The sequence below is a fragment of the Anser cygnoides genome, chromosome 3 (genome assembly GCF_040182565.1).
Source record: "Anser cygnoides isolate HZ-2024a breed goose chromosome 3, Taihu_goose_T2T_genome, whole genome shotgun sequence".
NCBI classification, from domain to species: Eukaryota; Metazoa; Chordata; class Aves; order Anseriformes; family Anatidae; genus Anser; species Anser cygnoides.
In genome coordinates this window covers 84,039,310-84,062,477 of record NC_089875.1, presented here as the reverse complement: position 1 = coordinate 84,062,477, position 23,168 = coordinate 84,039,310, and the positions used below count along the sequence as shown (strand labels likewise).

Here is a 23,168-nt window from a genome sequence, read left to right as displayed (position 1 = left end):
AAGACAGCAGTTTCCAAAGAATATGTATTTAAATCATATACATTTGCATATCTTGCTCTTCTGGTCTTATAGTCAGATAATAGTAGCACCACAGTAAGGTGATTTATCCTTCAAATGAAAAGAACTTTTTCAGGGTTCTGACTGATTACGTGTTTCTGTACAACGTATGTATCTCTGGCACTTCAAGCTAAATAAGGAGGATTGTCTGTTTTTCCCAATATCTGAAATGTAGGATTTTGACAGGAAACTCCTTTTACAAAAAGTACAAAGAAGGATAAAGATTGTGGCAGTTGATGTTTTTGAACTTAACTCTAAGGCAAAAATAATCGAGATTTTTTTTTTCAAAGCAGTCTTGTGAACTCAAAGCCTTACAAAGGGAAACTTCAGAGGTTCAAATACAGAAGGAAAGTCACGGATATGTTGCTTCCCATCTATCTTCCCTTGCATTTTCACTTCTACTCCCTCAGTTGTAATCTTCTAGGGAAGAAAAAGAATCCCACAGGTCAACGTTATGTATTGTTTCTCTAAATCAAGAGTAATGAAAATTTATCAGTGTTCTCGAATGTAACAGTAGCGGTACACGATTGGATTAAAAATGGAGAAATAAAGCAGGTACAAGAAAGAGACTACAAAACCAGAATGGACCTGTACAGTGTAATGACAATTCTCTGGGGTTTGTAGTTAGTCTTGTTGCTTTGCAAATAATGCCTGAGAGTGTTGCTCTGGATAGCGTGCAGTTTCTGTAAGAGTACAAGCAACTGTCGCTTGTCTTCAGCCAAGCTGCATAGCCACATACTGAGGTGGGAGAAGAATACAGAAGGGAGTTAGAAAATTAATTCAGAAGACTCCTAAAAGAAAGCAAAAGGAGAATTTTAACTCTGTGGCCAGCAGCTTAATTACTGGTCGCATTCAACTCATTGTTAGGTATATGAAGCATACCTAACATACTACAGAAACAGCTGTGGCCAGTTCTTAATTTTAATTTTATTTCAGAGCAAATTCTGGTTGCGCATTTCAGAAAGTGTACAGTGTACAAGTCTGCAAGGCAGTTACCATGAAGTTCGCTGCTTGTTAGTTGGTATTAGTGTTCTTAAGAGAAGAAATCAGATACATCTGCCCATGTTGTCCTACTGAACTCATGCAGTAGCTTAAGGGTCTTAAGACAACGCTTTCCTCCAAAGAAATAATTCTGCATTCTTTGCTTTGTGCTGGCACAAGCACTTGAGTCTACACGCTGAATGTATTTGGGGAGCTGGTAGGAATTAAATTTTGTTCTGTTTCTCGCTGATTAAGGATTAGCTCTGGTCACAGATTTCCTCGAGGTCCAAACAACCCTTACCCTATAAATGGTTATTTAAAAGATGATAAACAGTGAATATTAGGAAAGTAAAGGGCTATATAGGGTGGAAGTAAAGCTGCTAGTAAGCACAGAATCGCTGCTTGTTTAAACTGTCCATAGTGTCCGTGATACTGAAAAAGGGAAAGAAAATGTTGCACTGCTTATTGGAGTTTGTGGACTCTTACTGGTGAAGTTGTGCAGTATTTTGGACTATTGCAACCCATGGGAATAGCGCAAGCCGTTTTCCTCATTGGACACATAGGATACAATCTTGTTTATTTTTAGTCCTTGTCCTTTAAAGCATATTAAAAACTTGTACTGCAGAGAGACCAAAGAAGCTGTTCCTTCTCAGTTTGTGTTAACCTATGTAAAGCTGTTTGTTCTACCAGTGAATTGCATGTGGAGCAGTGAAAGAATGTAGGTATTACCATGCCCTTAAACTGGAGGAGACGGAGACAGGGCAGTGAATTGGGGTCACCTCTGCTCTGTGTAACTTGGTCTATACTGGGAGCTGGCCATGGTCGTGGTGATTTTTGGTGCTTTGTTTTTGTGTTCACCCCCCCCCCCCCCCCCCCCCCCCCCCCCCGAGAGTTAGAAACTAAGTGAGGAGGACTGTGATGTTCTCCTATGCAAGAAACTGGAATTACTGGCTTAGACCTGTACACTGTACTCCTTCCCACTGCTTCTTGGGTTTTCTATTTTTGAAATCACGATGACACCTCAGAGCAACGGAGGGGCAATGAGTTCGTTGAACTCATAGCATTGCCTCGAGGACCTTGATCAGTACGGGCGTTTTGTGGGGAAGGGCAGCTTGTATGCCATTTGAAGAGTTAAATAGCCATCACTATATCAGCTAACATCAGGAAAAAAATCAACTAGAAATGGTTTTCTTTTAAACAAAAGCCAAGACTTTGTGGGCTTACAGCCCACAAATCAGGTTCCAGAGTTAATTTTGTGGGCTGGATCCTTGTATTGAGACCTGGATTTACATATATTTTTTGTGTACATGCACGTGTGTACATACATGTTAAAAAAATTAGCTCTGTTCTACTGATGCCTATGTCTTGTTATATACCTCTCTCTGAGATACACTGTTTTATGTAATCGTGTCTTTTCCAAGTCTAAAGCTTCAAGAAAAATACAAGCAGTGACAAAAAAAAAATCCAGAACTTGCTAATCCTTAAATCAAGGCATGCTTTATGATAAACTGTAAGTGTTGTAAGATATTGTAGATGTCCCATGAAGCTGGAAATTTATCAAGATACCGAAAGTCTGGGTGACTTCAAGTATAAAGTGCTATGACATCAGAAATTAAGTACTAAATAGTCACATTTTAAGATGATGCGTACCCCACGTTCGTTCAGTTGCCAGCTGTATAGTGTAAAAAATCAGAACTCTGATCTTACACAAAACTGTAAATTTTGTGGTGCTGGTACTTATTACATCTGGAAAATCTTTTCCTGTAGTTAGCTACTTGCTGGTCCTACTGACAGGTGGAAAAATGTAGTTGTCTGTTTTAAATTTTAAAAATTACGGATGAGTTTTGATTTGAGTGGGTTTGAAGTGAAAGTTTATGAGCTTGGCTTACGTACGTCACAGATCCGCTAGGTGTCTGTGTCAGCGTGCACCCAAGGCCGTCACACCCCCCTTATCTTAATCATTTTTGTAATTATGTAACGTTACTTACCTTGGCTGCTTAGATAATGTGTGGATACGGTGGGGTTTGTGTTTATGAGTGGAGGTGTTAACCAGTGGTTTCTGTGTCGGTGCCTATAGGTTTGGCCATGCGCATAAAAGAAGTAGGATTCCTCACATTTATTGTTTTGAGGTTTAAATTGCTTCCTGCCACATCGAGGGCAAGCACAGCAGTCGTACCTGAGAGAGGGGGAGCACTGGCATAGCAGCTCGAAGATGAAGTGTGATTTTTTGTTTGCGTTCATATAACGCTCTGTAAGAATTCCCTAAGTCGCATGACTCTGGAACGTACCAAATTTGATAGGAGTCCATGAGAGTGTTTATAACTTGTAGCTTCTCTTACGCTCTTATTACAGATACTTTATTCCTACAGTCTCCACCACCAATAAGCATCTCAAGTCCTCTTCTTCATCCGCCAAAAAACTATGCACTGTTTCAAATAATAAATGATTCCCTGTTTAGCTTGGCTTATTCCTGTAGTGCTGAACTTAAATTCTTACATACCACAGAGTATGTATTTTGCTGTATAAAATTTTCAGATGTCAAGTAGTGTAGTTCTGAGCTTTACTCACATGGTATGTTAGCCAGAAATGTTTAGATGTGGTTGTCTTGGTCTGTCAAAGTAATTGATAAGGTGAGATTTAGAGAAGGAGTATAGTTTGCTTGTAGGGGAAATCTAAGACTTGAGTCTTTTTGAGTTATTACAGAGATAGTTTACAGAAAACACACTTTATGACTTCTATCTTGGAAACTATTCTAATTTCTTAAATTTACTTATACCTTCTGTGGTTGTTTAAGCTTATTTGGCCAATTCATTTTTTTTAGATAACAAACAAAATTGTATGGTTTGAGAACAGCAGAATTACTGTAGTCCCAAAGGAAGAAAAATAACTGAAAGGCAACTTGTCTTAATATGATCACCTGTGTATGTTTTTGCATGTATGTGAATTTACATATACGTTCGTGGAAGAGAGAAACTTCTTTACCCTTGAAGTGTTGCTGGAGGTTGTTCCTCTGCCATATCCGGTTTGGTATTTGGGTATGTGAAGGAGAATTCACCAGGTCTTGCGTTTCCTAAGGGATGCATCAAGACAGAGCGTTCCAGAGTCGCTGCTGTGGTGCCTTAGGTTCCCTGCTCAAGCTGCTCCATCTTCTGGCATCGCTGCTGGCCATCTTTCTTGACATTCAGCTCCTGGCATCTTCTTCTAACAAGCCCCACGTGTATCAGCTTTCTGCCCAGCGGTGGGACCTGGCAGGCCTTGACCACATGCTTACAGCTGCAGCATGCGTTGTTTTAATTCGCTCGCGGTTGGGCTGGCGATACAAGCCAGGAATGAATGAAGCTTGCCATATTTCTTGAATCAGCCCCTTGTGATGCTTCTTGTGAAGATAGCTGTGCTTTTGGATCAGCCAGTGACTGACGTGCTGGAGGAGAGGTTAGTGGTGATGTGCCAGCGAAGGATGAGCCCTGCCGTGGTGGGAAGGTGTCAGGGGCATCTCAGGGAGTGCCGCTGTCACCCCTCAGACCGGCTGTTTGCTCGGGCTTGTTCATAACGAAGCGACTGCTCCGTGGCTTGGAGTTGGCTTCACGGGGGCGGTATTGCTGCTGCTGTCCATGTGCAGCTCTTTAAGGCTCACCTCCGACGTGACTGTATCACGCTTGTTGCTCGGACTCTTTTCCTGCGTGGATGTGCTGGAGGACAGTCACTGAAATAGAGGCTTTGGTGTTCGCTAGATTGGTTTGAAAGGCACGGCTCACCTGTGTCCCTGCTGTCTGTCACTTTCCCTGTCTGTTAGTCCTCTGGGCATAGGCAGGAATGGAGGCAGCAGTTCAGGCACGTTCCAGCATACCGGGGCAAGCTTACCTTTATTCAGCTGTCTCCAAGGGTAAAGAATCTGAGCTGAGGAGCTGAAGAAGCATGTAGGTGTGGACTGCACATGTGAAGCTCCAGTTAATAGCAAATAATCCCTTCTTTTTGTATGAGACGGATTTTTCACACAGCTTCAGTGTTGTAGGGCTGGTCTCAGCAGAGGAGGTTGCCCAGTGTAATGTTTGGAAGTAGAAACACATCCTCTGGTAGATGCATTGCTACTGCAAGCATTTATGTAAGCATTCTGATAAAGATTGACAAAGATAAAAATGTATTGTCTGAACATTACCCGTGGCTAAATATTTTCCACAGCTGAAATCACAGAAAATCACAGATACAGTATTTCTGTTTTTTTAACAGTACAAATTAAAATGCTTCCATTTTTTGGGCATTCTTGTGTGTAAGCTGCAGCTGAAATAAAATGCAGCCTTGGTCTCACAGAGGAACAAAACTTTGCTGCTGTGCTCTGAATAAAGCACTTGGCTTGATTAACAAGCATGTCCTGACTAGGGAGATAAATAACTTAATGAGGCCCAGGGCTGGGGGTAAAATTCTTTCTTTTTATGGTTGTAAACGGAACACAACAATGATTCATTAGCAAAGCAGAATGTATTTGATTTTCTTTGTACAGTGGCAGTGCTGTATAGTCTGGGGACATCCAGACAAGGAAATCTGTCATCCTGAAGAATACTTTTGAAGGGCGTGGTGGGCGTAAGTGCTTAATATAGTTCATGTAATGGCTTGGAAGTGGTGATCTATATACGCGAGATACAAATAGCACTATTTAATGCTGAAATCGGTGTCACTGTGTTATAGTGCAAGCCTCCCTGATTGTTTTATGTGGTGTGTTTGCATCTGTACATGCTGCTTTTAAAGAACAGTAGTGGTAGTAACAGATGACCAATCTGCCAAATAATTTTTGGAACTTGCCAATTTGTTGATTAAGTCTACTTCTAATTTAGTTGATTACTTACAAACCTCATATTTTCAAAACAAAATTTTATTTCAATTTATTAAGCTAGACTTGGACTGGAATAGTGTTGGTAGGGCTTTCTGCAAGTGCTTCAGTAATTCCTCCTCAGTCCAGCTTTCTGGTATTAATGACTACATGACATTTCTGTAAAGTTCCTGATTACTTGGGAGAATCCCAGCTGGGTTCTGTCGTAATAGGCCTGCGGTCTTAAATACTCTCCCTGACTCAGATCAGACTGCGATAGTGCCTACTTGGAGATTTTTCAGCATCCTGATTACCTACAACCTCTCTTTTTCCTGCCCCATGAAACTTGAGATCTTCTGATCTGGTAGTTACAGGTCTGTGTGAGTGGTCACTTTTCAGGGCTTGCTTCAGTTTCTGTCTACCAGGGCTGTTAATTTCTTCTTCTAGAAGAAGTTGCTGTCTCTTTGCAGTAGCTGGTCAGAATCCTCTTCAGTCACGCTTCTCAGATAACCAGTTGCTTAAGTTACATCTCCCTGCTTCCTTCTGCTTCCTCACTCCCTTTCTTCTGTCCTCTCCTGCTCAGCTTCACACTTTGAGGCTTTCGGGATATGCTGTTGTCCTGGTTTGGCAGCTAACTTTGAAATGTTCTTCCGTATGTCAAAGAGTGTGTTAATCTTGTTGCTTGCTGTGGACTTCTGAAGATGCAGATGGGCCATACATTGAAAATCAGATTTATGTTTAGCAGGTAAACCTAGTGTTTCTGATATTAAACAGGATTCCTAACTTGATGTATCAAATGCCTAAACTTATCTTGCTGGCAGAAGCTATTTGGCAGATTTAAGATGGCCAAGTTGGCTGTAAAGGGTTTAAACAATCAGCTGAATAAAAGTAAAGGGCAGTGTATGCAACCTGGTACTGCCGTGATCTGATATGTTAATTACTACTAAGTTGTATTTTTTGTTGTTGTTTACTGGTAAGTCAAAAAAAAAAAATACCTTGATTCAAATTAATCAAAATGGAATGTAATTCATGATGACAACATTAGCTTTAATAATTCATCCCTAATTATGAAGCTGGCTCACTGTTTTAGCGAGGTAGCATTCCATGCTAATGCAGAGAATTTTCCTGGCTAATTTAAGAATCCGTATGTACAGTAAGCAATGCTGAATGTTTTATTACCATGTTTGTTCCTCGTTTACTCATAATGTCACCAACAACTTTCGCATTTTCACCAGAGAGGAAGAATTGCTTCTTTCAAAAAAGTGTAAAATTAGTTAAGCTATGTTGTTCATTTTTAATGCAAAGTGCTTGCATGTTGCTTTTTCCAGTGCAAAAATAAGTCATAGCTGAGCATTTAAAAGGAAAAGTTTATTCCTTTGCAAAAAAGGATTACAAAATTATGCTTTTTCTTCTAAATTTTGAGTATTGTGTACTGTAGTGTGATCTGTGAAAGGTGCTGCATTGATTTCTCTGCTGTGTTCTTAACAAGAAAGAAACAGGTTAATGAGAAAACATTTTCTTCTGCAAGACTGGCATTCATATAAAGCTTCAGATCCGGTTCATTCTTTTAATGTGAGTACTTCTGTCAACTCGACTAGGTGGAGAAATTGTTGTGCATACTGTCCAAACAATTGCTTCTTGACCCAAAAAGTGAATGATGTAAAAGATATTCTTATAGTTTTTGTTCTTCAGGTTTGCTATTTTACCACTAGCATCCTTAAACACGTCACCTAGGACAAATCAGTAACTGAAATCATAGTACGTCCAGCTACGTGAGTATTTGGGAAGAGGGAGACTCCTTGCTGGAGTTTCTTAAGATGCAGGTAGAGATGAGTAATGAGTGGTGTTCCTCAGGGGTCAATATAGGGACCAGCACTGTTTAACATCTTTGTCAGTGACGTGGATAGCGAGATTGAGTGCACCCTCAGCAAGTTTGCAGATGACACCAAACCGTACGGTGTGGCTGACACTTAGGAGGGAAGGGATGCTGCCATCCAGAGGGACCTGGGCAGGCCTGAGAGGTGGGCCTGTGCAAATCTCATGGGGTTCAACAAGGCCAAGTGCAAGGGTTCTGCACCTGAGCTGGGGCAATCCCAAGCACAAATACAGGCTGGGTGGAGAATGGATTGAGAGCAGCCCTGAGGAGAACCACCTGGGTATGCTGGTTGATGAGAAGCTCAACATGAGCTGGCAGTGTATACTTGCAGCCCAGAAAGCCAACTGTATGCTGGGCTGCATCAAAAGCAGCATGGCCAGCAGGGCGAGGGAGGTGATTGATTGTCCCCCTCTGCTCTGCCCTTCTGAGACCCCACCTGGAGCCTGCGTTCAGCTCTGGGGCCCCCAGCACAAGAAGGACGTGGACCTATTAAAACGAATCTAGAGGAGGGTTATCAGGGATCAAGGGGCCTGGAGCACCTCTGCTGTGAAGAGAAGCTCAGGGAGTTGGGGTTGTTCAGCCTGGAGAAGGCTCCAGGGCAGATGTTTCAGAGGCCTTCCAGTTCCGAAGGCGGGCCTACAGGAAAGCTGGAGACAGACTCTGTCAGGGAGTGTAGTGATAGGACAAGGGGGAATACATCTAAACTAAAAGGGGAGATTTAGCTTAAATATTACGAAGAAGCTCTTCACTCAGAGGGTGGTGAGGCCCTGGCACAGGGTGCCCAGAGAAGCTGTGGATGCCCCATCCCTGGGGGTGTTCAAGGCCAGGCTGGATGGGGCTTTGGGCAACCTGGTCTGGTGGGAGGTGTCCCAGGCTGTGGCAGGGGGGGTGGAAGTAGATGAGTTTCAAGGTCCCTTCCAACCCAAACCATTCTGTGATTCTCTGATTCCTTGAAGCTGACTTCTTGTTATGGTCTTGTTATTCTAGTATATTGATCATAATTGCCAAATGATGCAGAAATAGACATTTGCTAGCACTGGTGACTTGTTTAACCTGTCCTCTTCTGCTGCTGCCTCTTTCTTGCTTCTGCTGTATTTTGCTCTCCCTTGATTGCTCTGCCATGATCTGTGGTGCTTTTTAGCTGCTGTTGTAAGAGGATCATATTGTTTGTTATAGTAAAACAGACGATATTCCGGTAGGATCCAGGGTTCCAGCAGGGAGCACTAGATGCTGCAGAAGCTATCTTCTGCTGCAGCAAAGGGTAGAGTATGTGACTTCTTTTAAAGGTGACTTTGTATTGAGGCTTCCTTTTAAGCCAAAATCAGTTTTAGTGCAGCTGTTTGCCAAAAAATGCAGATTTTTCTCTTATATCCTTGACTGGAATACCCCTGGTCTGTGTTTTGTCTGTGTTGTAACCAGGCTTTGTTATTGTGACTGCAAATAAACACATTACTCAATTTTTGTTTGATTGAGTTTAATATAGATTAAGTTTTCATTGAGAGCTTGTTTTGGATACTACCAAATAAGAGAATTTTAAGCATGTTCTGAATAGTACCGTTACCTAACAGAGGGCAGATGTGTAACATAGACAAGGCAATATTGAATTTAACTCATGCTCAATTTAGTAGAGTTGAAGACCGGAATAAGCCTAGTTTTGTTTTGTCTTGTGTTTTAAAGTGACGGACTCGTGTCTCCTGAAGAATTAATGTTCTGTTCTCTTCCTAACACACAAAGCCAGAGACAGCCTGCTCAAAGTTGGATTTCATATCTTGAATTGCATTATATCCCAGGCATAAAGAGTTCATTAAGATTGTTATATTTGCATAGTAAAATAAAAATGTAATATTTGCATATTTCAAATTAGCTGAGAAACACTTGGTTCTGGTTTTTATTCAGGTATATGGGAGGTCCTGTAGCAGAAGATCTTTGTTTTCCAGAGGGCTCTGACAAGACTGCTGATTTTCTTTGCCAGAAGAAACCTTGTCAGAGTTGAACCAATATTGTCAAGAAAAACTTTAATTACAGCTGACCTTAATAAAAAAGGGAAAGCATGACTTTTGGTAAATGGCCTTGGCAGTAGGAGCTATGTGAAATGCTTTCACGTTGGCAAACCTTATTTCTTTCCACACTGAACTAGCTGGTTCTGCAGATGAGGGGACAACAGTAGATGGTTTTTTTTTTTTTTACCTGACATCAGCAATGCCTTGGACTTTGTCTCCCACAGTATCCTTATAAACCATGAAATAGTCCAGTTATCCAGGCAGTATAACGAGGTGGCTGAACTGTGGGTCTCAAAGACTTGTAATTAGTAGTACGAAGTCCAGATGGCAGCAGGCTACTTGTGGCGTCCTTTCAGGGCTCAACACTGGTGAAAATCTTGTCCCGCTGACTTACTGGTGAACTGGCTGAGGGGACAGAGCACACTGTCAGCAGGTTGGCAGATGATACCAACTAGGTGGGAGCACTCGGTACACTGCAGATCAGGGATACTGTTCAAGAGGGACCTCATCAGCCTGGAGGAATGGCTGATGCAGAGCCCTGCGTGCGGGAGGGAACAGCACAGCCCCATGCCTCTGCAGCCTGGGGAGCAGTTTTCTGGGAAGGCCCCAGGAGTGGTGGTGCACAAAAGGCTGAACAGCCAGCGGTGTGCCCTCACAGCAGTGCTGCTGCACCCTGAGCTGTGTTAACATGACTGCAGCCAGCATGTTGAGGGAAATAATCCCTTTACTCAGCACTTGTGGGACTGCGTCTGGGTACTGGTGGGGAGGAATCACAGTAAATGTTAGGCAAACACAGGAGCAGGTTGCACGCAGAGGCTGTAGGATGTCTGTGCTTCAGGATACTCACAGATCCATTGGACATTACTCCAGACATCTTATTCTAATAGCCCTGCTTTGAGCAGGCTGTTAGACAACCTAAATCATGATTTTTCTACCTGTTATGCCCCTGTGAAGCATACAGCAATATTGATCATCTTAATATAACAGTTTGCAACCTGCAACAGTGTAGGAATTGGCTTGCAGTCAGTTGCACTGCCCTAAGCTTGCTTAGTTCTCCAACTTAATGTATGTCTGAGCCCCCCGACGTGTCTGAAACAAATGGAAGCTTTTTGTACTTTCGGTGGTGGTGGTTATTCCATCTCTTGCAGAGTTCGGTATGCATCACTCTAATTAGTTTTATTTCTAAGTCATTCTTTGTAGGTATTCATGTGGCAAGTAGGAAAACAGCTTTTTGACTGAGTTTTGGGTGTGTATGGTGTCTTTAAAATGCTTAGTTTGTAAAAAGCAATATCCTGAAAATACCTGTATTAAGATGGCAAAGGAGAAAAAAAGTAAAACCGTTCCTGAAAGTGTAGAAGTTGAAATAAAGGCTTATTAATGCTCCCAATTTTACTTTAGAAGCTGAACTGTAGAGATGAGAAATTATTTTTTTTAGTCCATCAATTATGAATTTCAAAGAGGGTGGGAGGGGAGTATCTTTGTTCCCAGGCATGCTCTTCGGGCTTTATATTTGGAAAACATGAATGTAAACTGAATTGTGCGGTGATATAACTGGGGGAAGTGTCAGTCATACTATTGTATTATCAGAGAATGATTTTTAGGGGGGTGGAGGTTAAGTTTCAATCTTCAATGAAACAATACATTTTAAGGAAAAGGTACATGTTTTGAGAATATGTAACTCATATTAAGGAGATGGACAACCCTTCTAAATTAGTTGCATCTATTAGTGAGGAGTATAAAATTAAAAATTTGTATTTGTTCCTGAATTTTGTTTTTTCTTTCTCTTCCTAAACAGACTTTGCTGGAATATGCCGAAAAATGGAAAACATCAGAAGATCCTCTGCCCCTGTTAGAGGTGTATACAGTGGCTATCCGAAGCTATGTTAAAGCACGACCTTATCTTACCTCTGAGTGTGAGAATGTAGCCTTTGTGCTTGAACGTTTAGCACTGTGAGTATTTTTTTCAGTTACTAATACCAACCTGTACAGCATTAACTTTTCACTGCCTAAATAGTCTCAGTTCAGTTCACAATCTATAAAAATTCTAAACAGGTTGGTAGTGTAGTCTAACCCTGTTGGACAGCTAAGCACCACACAGCTGCTCGCTGACTTCGCCCCACACACACATTCCCAGTGTAACAGGAGAAGAGGAAAAGAATAAAAGCAAGAAAATTTGTGTGTAAAGATGATAATTGTTTAATAAGTAAAGGAAGAGCCAAAGGGGAGAAAGAAAACAGAAGAAATCAAGCGATGCAAAGGCAGTCACTCATTACTTCCCCCTGGTAGACTGATGCCTAGCCAGTTCTTCAGCAAAAGGCAGCTAACCTCTGTAAATCCCCTTTTTTCCTTTTGTATTGCTGAGCATGACATTATATGGCATGGAACATTCCATCTGCCTGGCAGTGTCCCCTCTCAACCTTTTGTGCACCCCCCCAGTCTCTTCACGGGAGGCAGAGTGAGAAACAGAGAGGGCCTTGACGCTGTGCAAACACTGTTGAGCAATAGTTAAAACATGGCTGTGTTATCAGCACTGTTTTGGTCACAGCTCTTAAAACACAGCACCATACAAGCAAATATGAAGAAAATTAACTCTATCCCAGCCAGCACAATAACAGTTGGAAAAACATTCCTCATGGTGAATGGTGTATCTGAGAAAGAATGTCTTTCCTTGGTAGAAATGGAGCTGTCTACAGAAGGACTCCTCTGATCTAGGAAAAGCTGAAATCTCTAGCTTGAAGCATTTTTGTCACTATTGACCCACATGCAGTCTGCAAATGCGTCAATTTACAAAGGTTATTACAGGGTTGGACTTCAGTGACAAATCCATTTTTTGTTGGAATTAGTTTTTTAGAGAACCTGCTTTTATAGGTTTTGCGAGAGCGTGCAGGACCTTATCCTCTTTATATGTTCAAACAAAAACTCTTTCGGGGCTTTGACAGAGTTTGTATGATGAACAATTTTTTATTTTAGTATCCATTTAAAAAAAAATGCCTCAATATTTACATTTGCATTCCAGAAGCTGTATTGAACTTCTACTGTGTCTGCCTCTTGATTTACCTGAAAATAAATGGGAAGAATTTCAAGCTTTTGTACAGGTGAGTTTGGGTCATGAAATAACATTATGTAATATGGCTGAAGACTTTTTTCCTGTCGGATGATAAGGATCAAGCCCTTCAGCTATAAATTCAATGTACTCCAAAGCAATTGCTGTCAATCATATCACTTGTCTATGTCATAGTTCATGTAGCAGCTTTGGAGAAAAAATATTTTTAGATGCTTCAAAGGAAGTCATGTTTTAAAAGATACTTGTCTTCTAACACTGTTAGAAATTGAATATTGTGGAAGTTATTTTTTTTACTGTTTGCTGTTGGTCATTTGGGGTTTATTTTACGAATGAAAGATGCTTCAGGATTTTTAGATCTTCCACAGGGCAGTAATTGATTAATGATTAGAGCTCTTTTCAAAGAAGGGTGTTGAAGCAAGTTCTGCTTTTTTGTCAACTGGAAGCTAGCAAATGTTATTCCAATTTTCAAGAAAGGCAAGAAAAATGACCTTGGTAATTATAGGCCTGTCAGTCTCACTTTGGTGCCTGGCAAAATTATGGGAAAGATTATTCTGGGAGTTAGTGAAAAATACTTGAACAACAATGAATTCGTCAGTTAAAGACAACATGAGTTCATGAAGGGAAAGTCATGCCTTACTATCTTACTATCCCACTTAGTGGGCAAAGGGAAGGCAGTGGACTTGGGTTTGGGGGGATTTTAGCAAAGCTTCTGATACTGTCTCTCACAGTATCCTTTTGGACAAAATGTCCAACGTACAGCTAGACATGTACGCGATATGATGGGTAAACAATTAGCTCCTGGGTAGGGCTCAAAGAGTTGTAGTAAATGGGGTAAAATCAGGCTTGTAGACAGTCACTACTGTGTTCCCCAGGGCTCAGTTTTAGAGCCAGTGCTCATCTGTGTGTTTATCAGTGACCTGCACACTGGGTTTGAATGCCTAAATTAGGAGGTACTAAATCAGGAAGAGCTGTTAATTCCCTTGAGGGTGAAGAAGCCTTACAGTGACATCGTGATAGATACGAGCACTGAGCAATAACAAATTGTGTGAAAATTGACAAGAACAAATACCAGGGGTGGTGCAATCCTGGATGTGTATGTATAGGTTGGGGTACAACTGGCTGGAGCACAGCCCCGCAGAGAGGGATTTGGGGTTTTCGTTGATGGTAAACTCCAACAGTGTGCCCTGGTGGCCAAAAGGGCTGAGTGTATCCTGGGGTGGGTACATCAAGCATGGTATAGCTACCTGGTCAAAAGAAATGATAGGAATGTAAGTCACTAGTGTGTCCTGGCAGCCAGGGGGGCCAACTGCACCCTGGGGTGCATCAAGCTCGGCATTTCCAGCTGGTCGGGGGGAAGGGATTGACCTGCGCTGTTCTACAGTGGTGTGGCCTCATCTGAGCACTGTATGCAGATTTGGGTGGCACGATGTAACAAGGACATAAAACCATTTCAGAGTGCCTAAAGGAGGGCTATGAAGATGGTGAAGGGTCTAGAGGTCAAGACGTATGAGGATCAGCTGAGGTGCCTTGGTTTGCTCAGCCCAGAGCAGGCTGAGGGGAGGCCTCATGGCAGCCTGCAGCTCCCTCACGAGGGGAGCGGAGGGGCAGGTGCTGAGCTCTGCTCTCTGGGGACAGCGACAGGACCCGAGGGGACGGCATGGAGCTGGGACAGGGAGGGTCAGGCTGGGGGTTAGGGAAAGGTTCTGCACCCAGAGGGTGCTCGGGCACTGGGACAGGCTCCCCAGGGCAGTGGTCACAGCACTGAGCCTGCTGGTGTTTAAGAAATGTATGGTCAGTGCTTTTAGATGTGTGGTTTAACTCTTGAGTTGTCCTGTGTGGAGTCGAGAGTTGGCCTTGATGATCCTTGTGGGTCCCTTCCAACTCAAGGTATTCTGCAATTTGTCGGAAATATGGGGGCTGGGAGATGTAAGGAGAATGAAATAATGATAGTGAAAAAGATGAGGTATGGTTACCTCAGGATTCTCAGCCTAAATAATGCAGAAAAATCTGATTTTCAAAATGATTCTTTTTACTAGCATCCGCCTAATGTAAATTAATTCTTAAGAGCTGGTGCTTGAGCCAGGAAGCTCTGTAGCTTTCTGATTGGGTTTGAAAGTAAAAGAAAAGTGAAGAGCTTGAAATGAGCCCTTCATTCTAGGACCAGTGTTAGTTGTGCATTTGTATTTAATCCACGGAGTATTTAGGCTATTTAGTTTGCTCCCAAACGCAACTCTGGTTCCAGAATCAATCCTGCTATCTAAGTGAAGTAGAAGGTATTTTGGTTGAATTTAGGAATTCAGTCTGCCTTGTATAGAACCATCGGGTGAGGTCTTACACCTTAAATCTTTGCCTTTACAAAAATACTTTGTTCAGTGTGCCCAGTGCATTAAAACGGTCAAGTGCCAAAGAGTTTAGGCAGCTGATGCCACACAAATATGTGGGCAAGAGATTTCTCATCCTCAGTTTTCAGAAGGGGGGTCATATTTCAAAAGTTAGTTTCAGAAATGTAAGTAGCAGCTCAGTTGATAAATGACAATGTGAGTTTGGGTTGCTCCATCTCTTTGGTTTCTCTGCCTAAATCTTAGGAGACGGAGGCAGAAGTAACAGCGATATAGGATAAATGTTAAGATAGTTTTGATATACGTTCAACTCTTTATCTGGTGGTTAGGTGGATGTTTTGTTTTCAAAATAAGGTATAAAGGAATATTAAAGACTTGACTTTTTTTTAACAGTACTTCATTTTGTAAAATGTATCCTTCAGGTGGCTCATAAAAATTTGATGGAAAATGGCAGTCGGGAACTGCATATTTTAACTACACTTACTCAAGAGAAGGGAGTGTGGAAGAACCCAATATTGTGTGGCATTCTTTCCCAGGAACAGTTGGATCCAGATAAAGGTAAAATTTTAAATGATTAGAAAAAAATATGCCTCATTATTATAATACTTTGGAATATTATTTTGTTAAATAAGTCTTTTGTTCAACATAGCTTGTGATAATTTATAAGCTTTATCAATAAAATACACTTGTATCACTCTCTGAATTATTCAAACAGTATGTTCCTAAGAATGTACAAATAATTTTATGTTAGTAATTTGCATAAAATGTAATAATAGATGGGTATCTCTTGCTGTTTTTCATTATAACTTATGCGAAAGGAAGGTTACATACAGGTTATTCTATGATGGGATTAGTTCAGTATTGGTATACGAAAACTATTTTACATAAAATATATTTAAAATGAGTGGCATTTACTGAGCTATGAAATGCAAAGTGGGACATCACTGAAAATTAATTTACACCACAGTTCTGAGATTGGCTCCCCGCAGTTGAAAAGGGAAAGGTATAGGAACAGTGTTAGGCATACAATGATATTTTCCCAATGTTTTATTTCAGGTGCCAGAGATTTGCAATTCAGAGTTGGTATCCTTGTGTTAATGAGTATTGGCTGATTGTTTTCATTCTTTGAGGCTGCCTAATTGGTTTAGAATCTGTATGAACAAGAGTGTCTGTGGCAGAGTTGCACAGTTCTCACATCAAGTAAAGTAGTTCCTCTTACCGTCAGCCTCCTTTTAGCCCGACACCTGCTTATTTTGTGTGGTATTCCCTACTTACAAAAAAAAAAAAGTGAACTGTTCCACAGATCTTTTAACGAATGCATCCTTTTAGTAAGACATGATTCATTAGACTGCTATCATATCCCTGCTTCTGTTTCTTCTGTAGTTTTAGTCTTTCACACAGTCTTCCAGTTCTACCATCCCATTTCTGAAATGAGACGAGTCAACATGTAGATGTAGCGAATTCCTGCTTTGTTCTGTGTTCCTATCATATTATTTCCTAACTTTAGACTTGCTTTTTGACTGAGATACAAGAGACCAGTGTTTTCTTAAAACCGAATGGTTTAGTATTACTTTGTTTCTTGAGTATTTAATTCACAGTATTAGAATTTTTCCCTAACACACAGCCTATTTTTCTTCATGTAAAGTTATGATTGTGTTTTTTACCCTACAAAAATCACTTTAGCGTTTTATTAACATTTGAATGTTGATACAACAAGTTGTTAGAACTAGTCCAGAGGAGGGCCACAAGGATGGTCAAGGGGCCTAGAGTACCTCTTCTGTGAAGAGAGGCTGAAGGAGTTGAGGTTGTTAAGCCTGGTGAAGAAAAGGCTTTGGGGAGACCTTATAGTGGCCTTCCAGTATCTAGAGGGGGTCTACAGGAAAGCTGGGGAGGGACTCTTCATCAAAGAGTGTAGTGATAGAACAAGGGGGAATGGCTTTAAACTAAAAGAGGTGAGATTTAGCTTAGATATTAGGAAGAAGTTCTTTACTGAGAGGGTGGTGAGACAATGGCACAGGTTGCCCAGAGAAGCTGTGGATGCACGATCCCTGGAAGCATTCAAGGCCAGGCTGGATGGGGCTTTGGGCAACCTGGTCTGGTGGAAGGTCTCCCTGTGCATGGTAGGGGGGATAGAAGTAGGTGGTCTTTAAGGTCCTTTCCAACACAAACCATTCTGTGATTCTGTCAATTTTGCATTATGTCACTTAATGGACTATGGTCCTCCGGTCTTTTACAATTGACTTTTTAAATAAACTTTATCAGCATATTTTTCAGCTTGTACTCTTCCCCCTTTTCCAAATACTTATGAAAATGCTGGACAGAAGAGGTCCTGGTAGAGATCCTCATGAATCCACTGAGAGTTTTTCTTTTTTTTTTTTTCATTTAACTACTAGTTTATCCATATAACAATCTGGTTTCTAATAACAAGATTGCTTGGTATATTTACAGGTTCTGAGGGACTTCTTTTAATGCCCTTAGAAAATTAATTGGATCTCCCTTATCCACATTCTCATAACTCCCTCAGATAAATACAATAAATGTATAGCATGGTTCTGTTTGAAAAAAAAAGTTTATATTTAGTGTTCTGCAGGATTTGCATTTTACCACTTTTAATCATTTATTATGTACCTCATACAATTGTTGGGTTGTTATGCAGTTCTCAGAATCCGCTAGGATACTGTTTTACTAGCTTCATGTCAAGCGTCTTTTAGCAATGATAGGGTACTTCTATGAGAGATGTGGAATTAGTGTGTAGTTGTCTCATATTTGAGTTCCTTTAGAACTCGCTTGTGAATCTTGTGATGAGTATTAATTTTATCAGTGTTTTCCTATAAAGACTTCTGACATCTCAGGATTCCTTTTAGTCCTGAATGTTTTTTACTCAAGGACGCCTCTTCCTACGACTGACTGCTCTGTTAGTCATTACTTGTCTTGATGGTAGAAAATGGTACCTACCTAAATTACAAAAGATTACGTGTCATGATAAAATGTCATCAAAAGTAAGAGTTACCCCTTCTGCAAAGAAAGCCAAACACCAGTGTACATGACATTCAGGAGAAGGAGAATTCTGAAGCTACTGATGAGTTTCTTGTTTCTGAATTCTGTTCAGTGTTAAAATTGATTTCTTTTTTTTTTTTAAAAAAAAAAAAAGCCATTGATACCAGTGTGCTTGATGCTTATGAGTTTCTCTGACTTCTTTTGTATCAGAAGGTGTTTGCATCCCCATTCAGGTAATGATTCCAATGTGCAAAACATTTTTGACATCTGTACTAGTAGTTTTTGTGGCTTTGAGACTCATTAAGCCTGGATGTTAGTATAACTCACTTAGAATGAATTAGCTACCTAGGTGTGCTGTTAATCTCACTTGGATCAGTGCTGACTCCAAGCTGTAGTTACCAGGGCGCTTGTGTGAAAGAATTGAAGACAGAAGTACATAGAAGATTTTTGCGTTTTTACAAAAATAAATCTTTCTGCCTTACTTTTCTAAGAGAGGGACACATGAAGGAACCTTTATCTATTTGAATGAGGATGAGCAATGCTTTAAAGAAGAGCTAGTGACTTCAAGTTATTTTCATGTTGTAACCTCATTCTGTTTGACTTGAAAGTCCAGGTTGGTAGGTTTTTAGTCTGGTTAAATGCATGAGAACATGGTATAAAGCGGTGGAAGGCTGACTGACAATCACCAATGTGAACCATTTGGTTGGAGGTGAGGTGCCATCCTGTTGCTATGCCGTTTTTTAATCCCTTCTATCAGTGGCAAGACTGTAATACTGCGTATCAACTGAATATCAAGAATATGAATAAGCTGTTCTCTATCTACTGCTGTTCTGTAATACTGCATTGTTTTGTGCCCTCTTGCTAATTTGAAGGATATTTTAGTAATATAAAAACCCAAAAGCACAGGGAGTTTGCTTTCTTGTCTGTAATCCAGCACTCCCACTGGTTACCACTTAGCACTCTTTCACTGGACAGCTGTCTCTCAGCAGTTTTCAACATCAACTTCCCTGTAACAGTCTTCAGAATATTTGTAAACTTTCTTTACAAAACCTTGTTTTTGTTCTTAATATCAAACAGTAAAGGCAAAGTTACAGAAGTTCTCAAGTCTGTACACTGAGATGTTATCATTTGGCAAGATTGATCAGTTCAGTCTTTAAGTAACAGATTAAGCATTTATCTGTCAGGTACTATAGGATCATCTAGGTTGGAAAAGACCTTTTGAGATCATCAAGTCCAACCATGAACCTGACCTACCGAGCTCCATGACCAAACCACATCCCTGAGGGCCATGGCCTCACATCTTTTAAATACCTGCAGGCAATGGGACTCTACCGCTTCCCTAAGCAGTCCGTTCCAGTGCTTGACCACCTTCTCCATGAAGAAATTCTCCTGGTGTCCAATCCCCTGATACAATTTGAGACCATTTTCTTATGCCCTATCAGTCGTCACCTGGTAAAAGAGACATGGATACAGATTTGTGTGTATACATGTATAAAATCCTTTAAAACTATAAATATTCTCTAGGTGCTTGATTTGTCACCTGTTTGAGTGACAAACATTGGAATTGCCCTAATTTATTAGCCCATTGGTGACTACGAATGTTGGCAAATTTGGCTTAAGTTGTCATACTTTGCATGATAGATGTTACCAAATAAAAGAGAATCCTCTTTGGGAAGTCTTACAATGCTGAAATCCCACTTGAGTTGTTTCTGAAGAAAACGAATCTCTCCCCCTACAACTGCAACATCAGCATTGTCTTTTTGCTTCCTGTTTATGCCTTTGAGTCCTAGGCTGGAAATGGGAGTTTGGATTCCTAAGGAGCTATGGGGTACATTTTTTGTTGTTATTGTTGACCAGTGACTCTAAAGATAACTTATTTTCAGAAACTGAAGTGTCAATAGGGACTTGGGATATCATTTGTGGGGCCCCTTAGGTGGACATTTGAGTTGATAGCACTACTTTTAGCTGCCACCTGAGATTTCCTGCGAGAATCTCCTTTTGAGTTTCCTGAATCTGCTTGGAATGGTCTATCATGAATCAATCTACAGTCATTTGAAGAATGACCACACAATCTTTCACTGCCGTCAGAGCAGTTCATTGCCCAAAAAGACGTTCTCCCATCAGTTCCACAAACTTCTTTCTTCTCTTTCCTGAGCCTTGCCCATATATTTACCCAAAAGGAGGTACAAAATTATGTGACCAGCCCTGCAACTTCTTGGTTCAGATCTTGGTTCCTCGAGAGAATTCTCTCTTAAAAGTGTGCTCGGGATCTGTAAATTCTTCCTGTAAATTTTCTTGTTCTTCTTCTACCTAAACCTGTCTCCTGTGCCTTTAAAGAATGTCTCTCACATTCTGAGTTTTGGCTATGTAGCACCATACATACATATAATCTCTAACGTGGACGCTTCAGAGATCACCCAGAGTTGCATGAACCCATTGGGTCATGATGATAGCGAAGTACCAGTGTTCTCATACAACATTTCAGAGATCCCTTGTGAATGTGTTGCTAACATTCTTTACTGTGGACCACCACTCAACCAGTTACCACTGACCTCAGGTAATGGGAGTAACCAGTCCCAGCACCAAAGCAGGAAGAAATTGGGAGATATATACTAGACGTGAAAATATAATCTCATCGACATCATTAAATTCAAGATGACTGGACCTGTCACTACTTCAGGTTTCAACTGCAAGGCTATTTCTTTTTAATTGTGATTGCATCAGAATGCTGATGAACAACCGGTGTTACATCTGGAGCGAGGAATTTTTCATGTTTTCCTGCTTCATTATCTTACTAGGTTTCTTTCCCTAACCAGTTCAATATTAATTCTTCACATGATAGTGGGTCTTTTGTCTTACTGCCTCCTGAACTACCGTTTTAATTTTGAATGAACTACTGATTTTAATTTCAGGTCAGTACTGATTTCTGATCTTGAATTGAAACTGATCTGAATTCATGACAACCAGAATTTAGCTTTCTTGAAGTTGTATGCCTAATCTGGTCAGTCTTAATGCTTAGTATCCCAAAGACTGAAAACTGAAGTATGGCTAAGTATTTTGAGTTATGTGATAACCTGTACAATGGTAAAAATGCTCTACTATTACACTTCCACTACCAGTTTCTGCCAGTGTGGCTTGTGCTCTTCAGCATGACCCTCTTTCCATGCTAGAGGTTGTCATTTCCTTGCAGTGATAATCAAATCCTCCAAAACCTAAGCCTGTGCTCTCATTGGTGTCGCCTCATCTGGTACAGAGGGTGAGTGGAAGAACTGTCCAGAGGAAAATGATCTGAGATAACAGTACAAAAAATGAGGCGGCTGCATTTATTTTACCTCATTCTGATTATCCTTAGAGATTTAAAGCTTGATGTCAAGAATTAAGTTATTGAATTTTTCATAGGTTTAAATGTAGCAGGCAGACTTCTGAAGTATAGCCCACTGAAGAGATGTTCAAGGACACAACCATCACTATTCGGAGAACATCAAGGTGGATAAAGGGCAGGCTAGAATTTAAATAGCCAGCATGGAACTATTTTGAGTAATCAGAGCGCAGCTACCAGAAGTCAAATGATACCAACAGCATCACTTAAAATTAAAAAAAAAAAAGTGTTTTCATCCTGGGTATATGCAAAGCGGCCACCTGGAACTTCTACCCTTTCACCAGTGTGCCCTCGTAGAGGCATCCTGGATTGGTGCTGCATTCAGCAGAATTGTGCTGAGATGTTGTTTGCACGAAGGATTCTGAGACTCAGCTCCAGGTAATTAACAAAGCATCAAGTACAGATCAGTCACCCACAGTGTGAATGCACATATGGACTAACTCTTGAAGATGACTAAAAAGGTTACGTCCTAGTAACTGAAGTTCTTCGAGATGGATAGTTCTCATGTACGTTCACCTCCTGCCTTCATCCTTCTTGGCCAGAGCGAAGTTGAGAAGAAATAAAGGTCTTTGGTAGATCGACTTATATCTACTCAAGAATCGGCAAAGCGTAGGACAGTAGGATTATGAGTGGTTTGAGTAAGGCAGAAATTCATTGCTTTGTGTTCCAGAAGTCTTCCAGTCAGCCAAAATGTGACATACATGTGGACTGTCCACCGTGGAGAACTTATTACTACAAAACCATCCTCACAGCTGTTGTGCTCTTGTGTGCTACTAATCTCAGGATTACCTTTTTTTTTTTAATTTGTGTATGGTATAAGCATTACCTGTAATTAAAGCTCATAGTAGTTCTTGTGGACTTGCTGTAGAATCACTTGCTAGTATGACCTGAGACAGCAGCTGTGGGATGCAAGGGAATAATGGGGAAATTATCTAAAAGGTTAGATTCCAGTATCTCCAGGTTTGCCAGAGTTCCCAGATCAGAGTACCATCTGTCGGATGTCACCTGCTTGTCTTTTTTCTTCTCGTATTAACTGTATATTTTAAATGAATTTTGTGTGCATGTGACTTGTACAAACAAGTTTGTGAATTTCAATAAACAGTGCACAGAAACAGCATTTAATAATTCTTCAAAGAATGATGCTATCATTAAACTGTCATTCTTACTAAATACTTCAAGTTTTGTACTCACAAAGATTAACTGCCTTGACCTGTAAAGATGTAAAGCAAAGTGTTTCTATGAAGTTATATTTGTTACTAGCAATTTGTCTGCAATAACTTTTAAAAAAGGCAACATACTGTAAAACACATTTATAAAATGCAAAAAAAAAATTCCGGGAACAAATAAAATAAATCCAGGAACAAATAAAATCTTACACTTCAGGCTGCTCACCACCATGTACTTATTCCCTCAACCTTGGTACCATCTTTTGTCTTTAAACACACTATGTAGTTCAGTTACGAAATAAATATAATTAAAACTTGTATTTTGAGTGAGCTGTCAAACGTTAACTGTAATGATTATAATCAGTTGGATTAGAATAAAGACTTAAGAGCTAATATGTAGCTTTAACCCTGAGGTCTTCCTGTATCTTGTTGAGGAGATAACAGAAAATGTTCTGATGATTATGTAAGGTAAGCTAACTGAAGCAGTAAACACTAAAGGAAAGGA

General features: G+C 40.6%; 1 protein-coding gene across 1 annotated transcript in view; it reads left to right on the top strand.

Moving 5' to 3' along the window:
• The window catches only part of ZNF292 (zinc finger protein 292), a 59,362-nt gene that overhangs the window by 19,148 nt on the left and 17,046 nt on the right, over window positions 1–23,168 (top strand). The window contains exons 2-4 of the mRNA XM_066994543.1: window positions 11,514–11,668; window positions 12,735–12,813; window positions 15,544–15,679. Coding sequence (XP_066850644.1) covers window positions 11,514–11,668; window positions 12,735–12,813; window positions 15,544–15,679 — 370 coding nt within the window. The remainder of the gene's footprint in view (window positions 1–11,513; window positions 11,669–12,734; window positions 12,814–15,543; window positions 15,680–23,168) is intronic.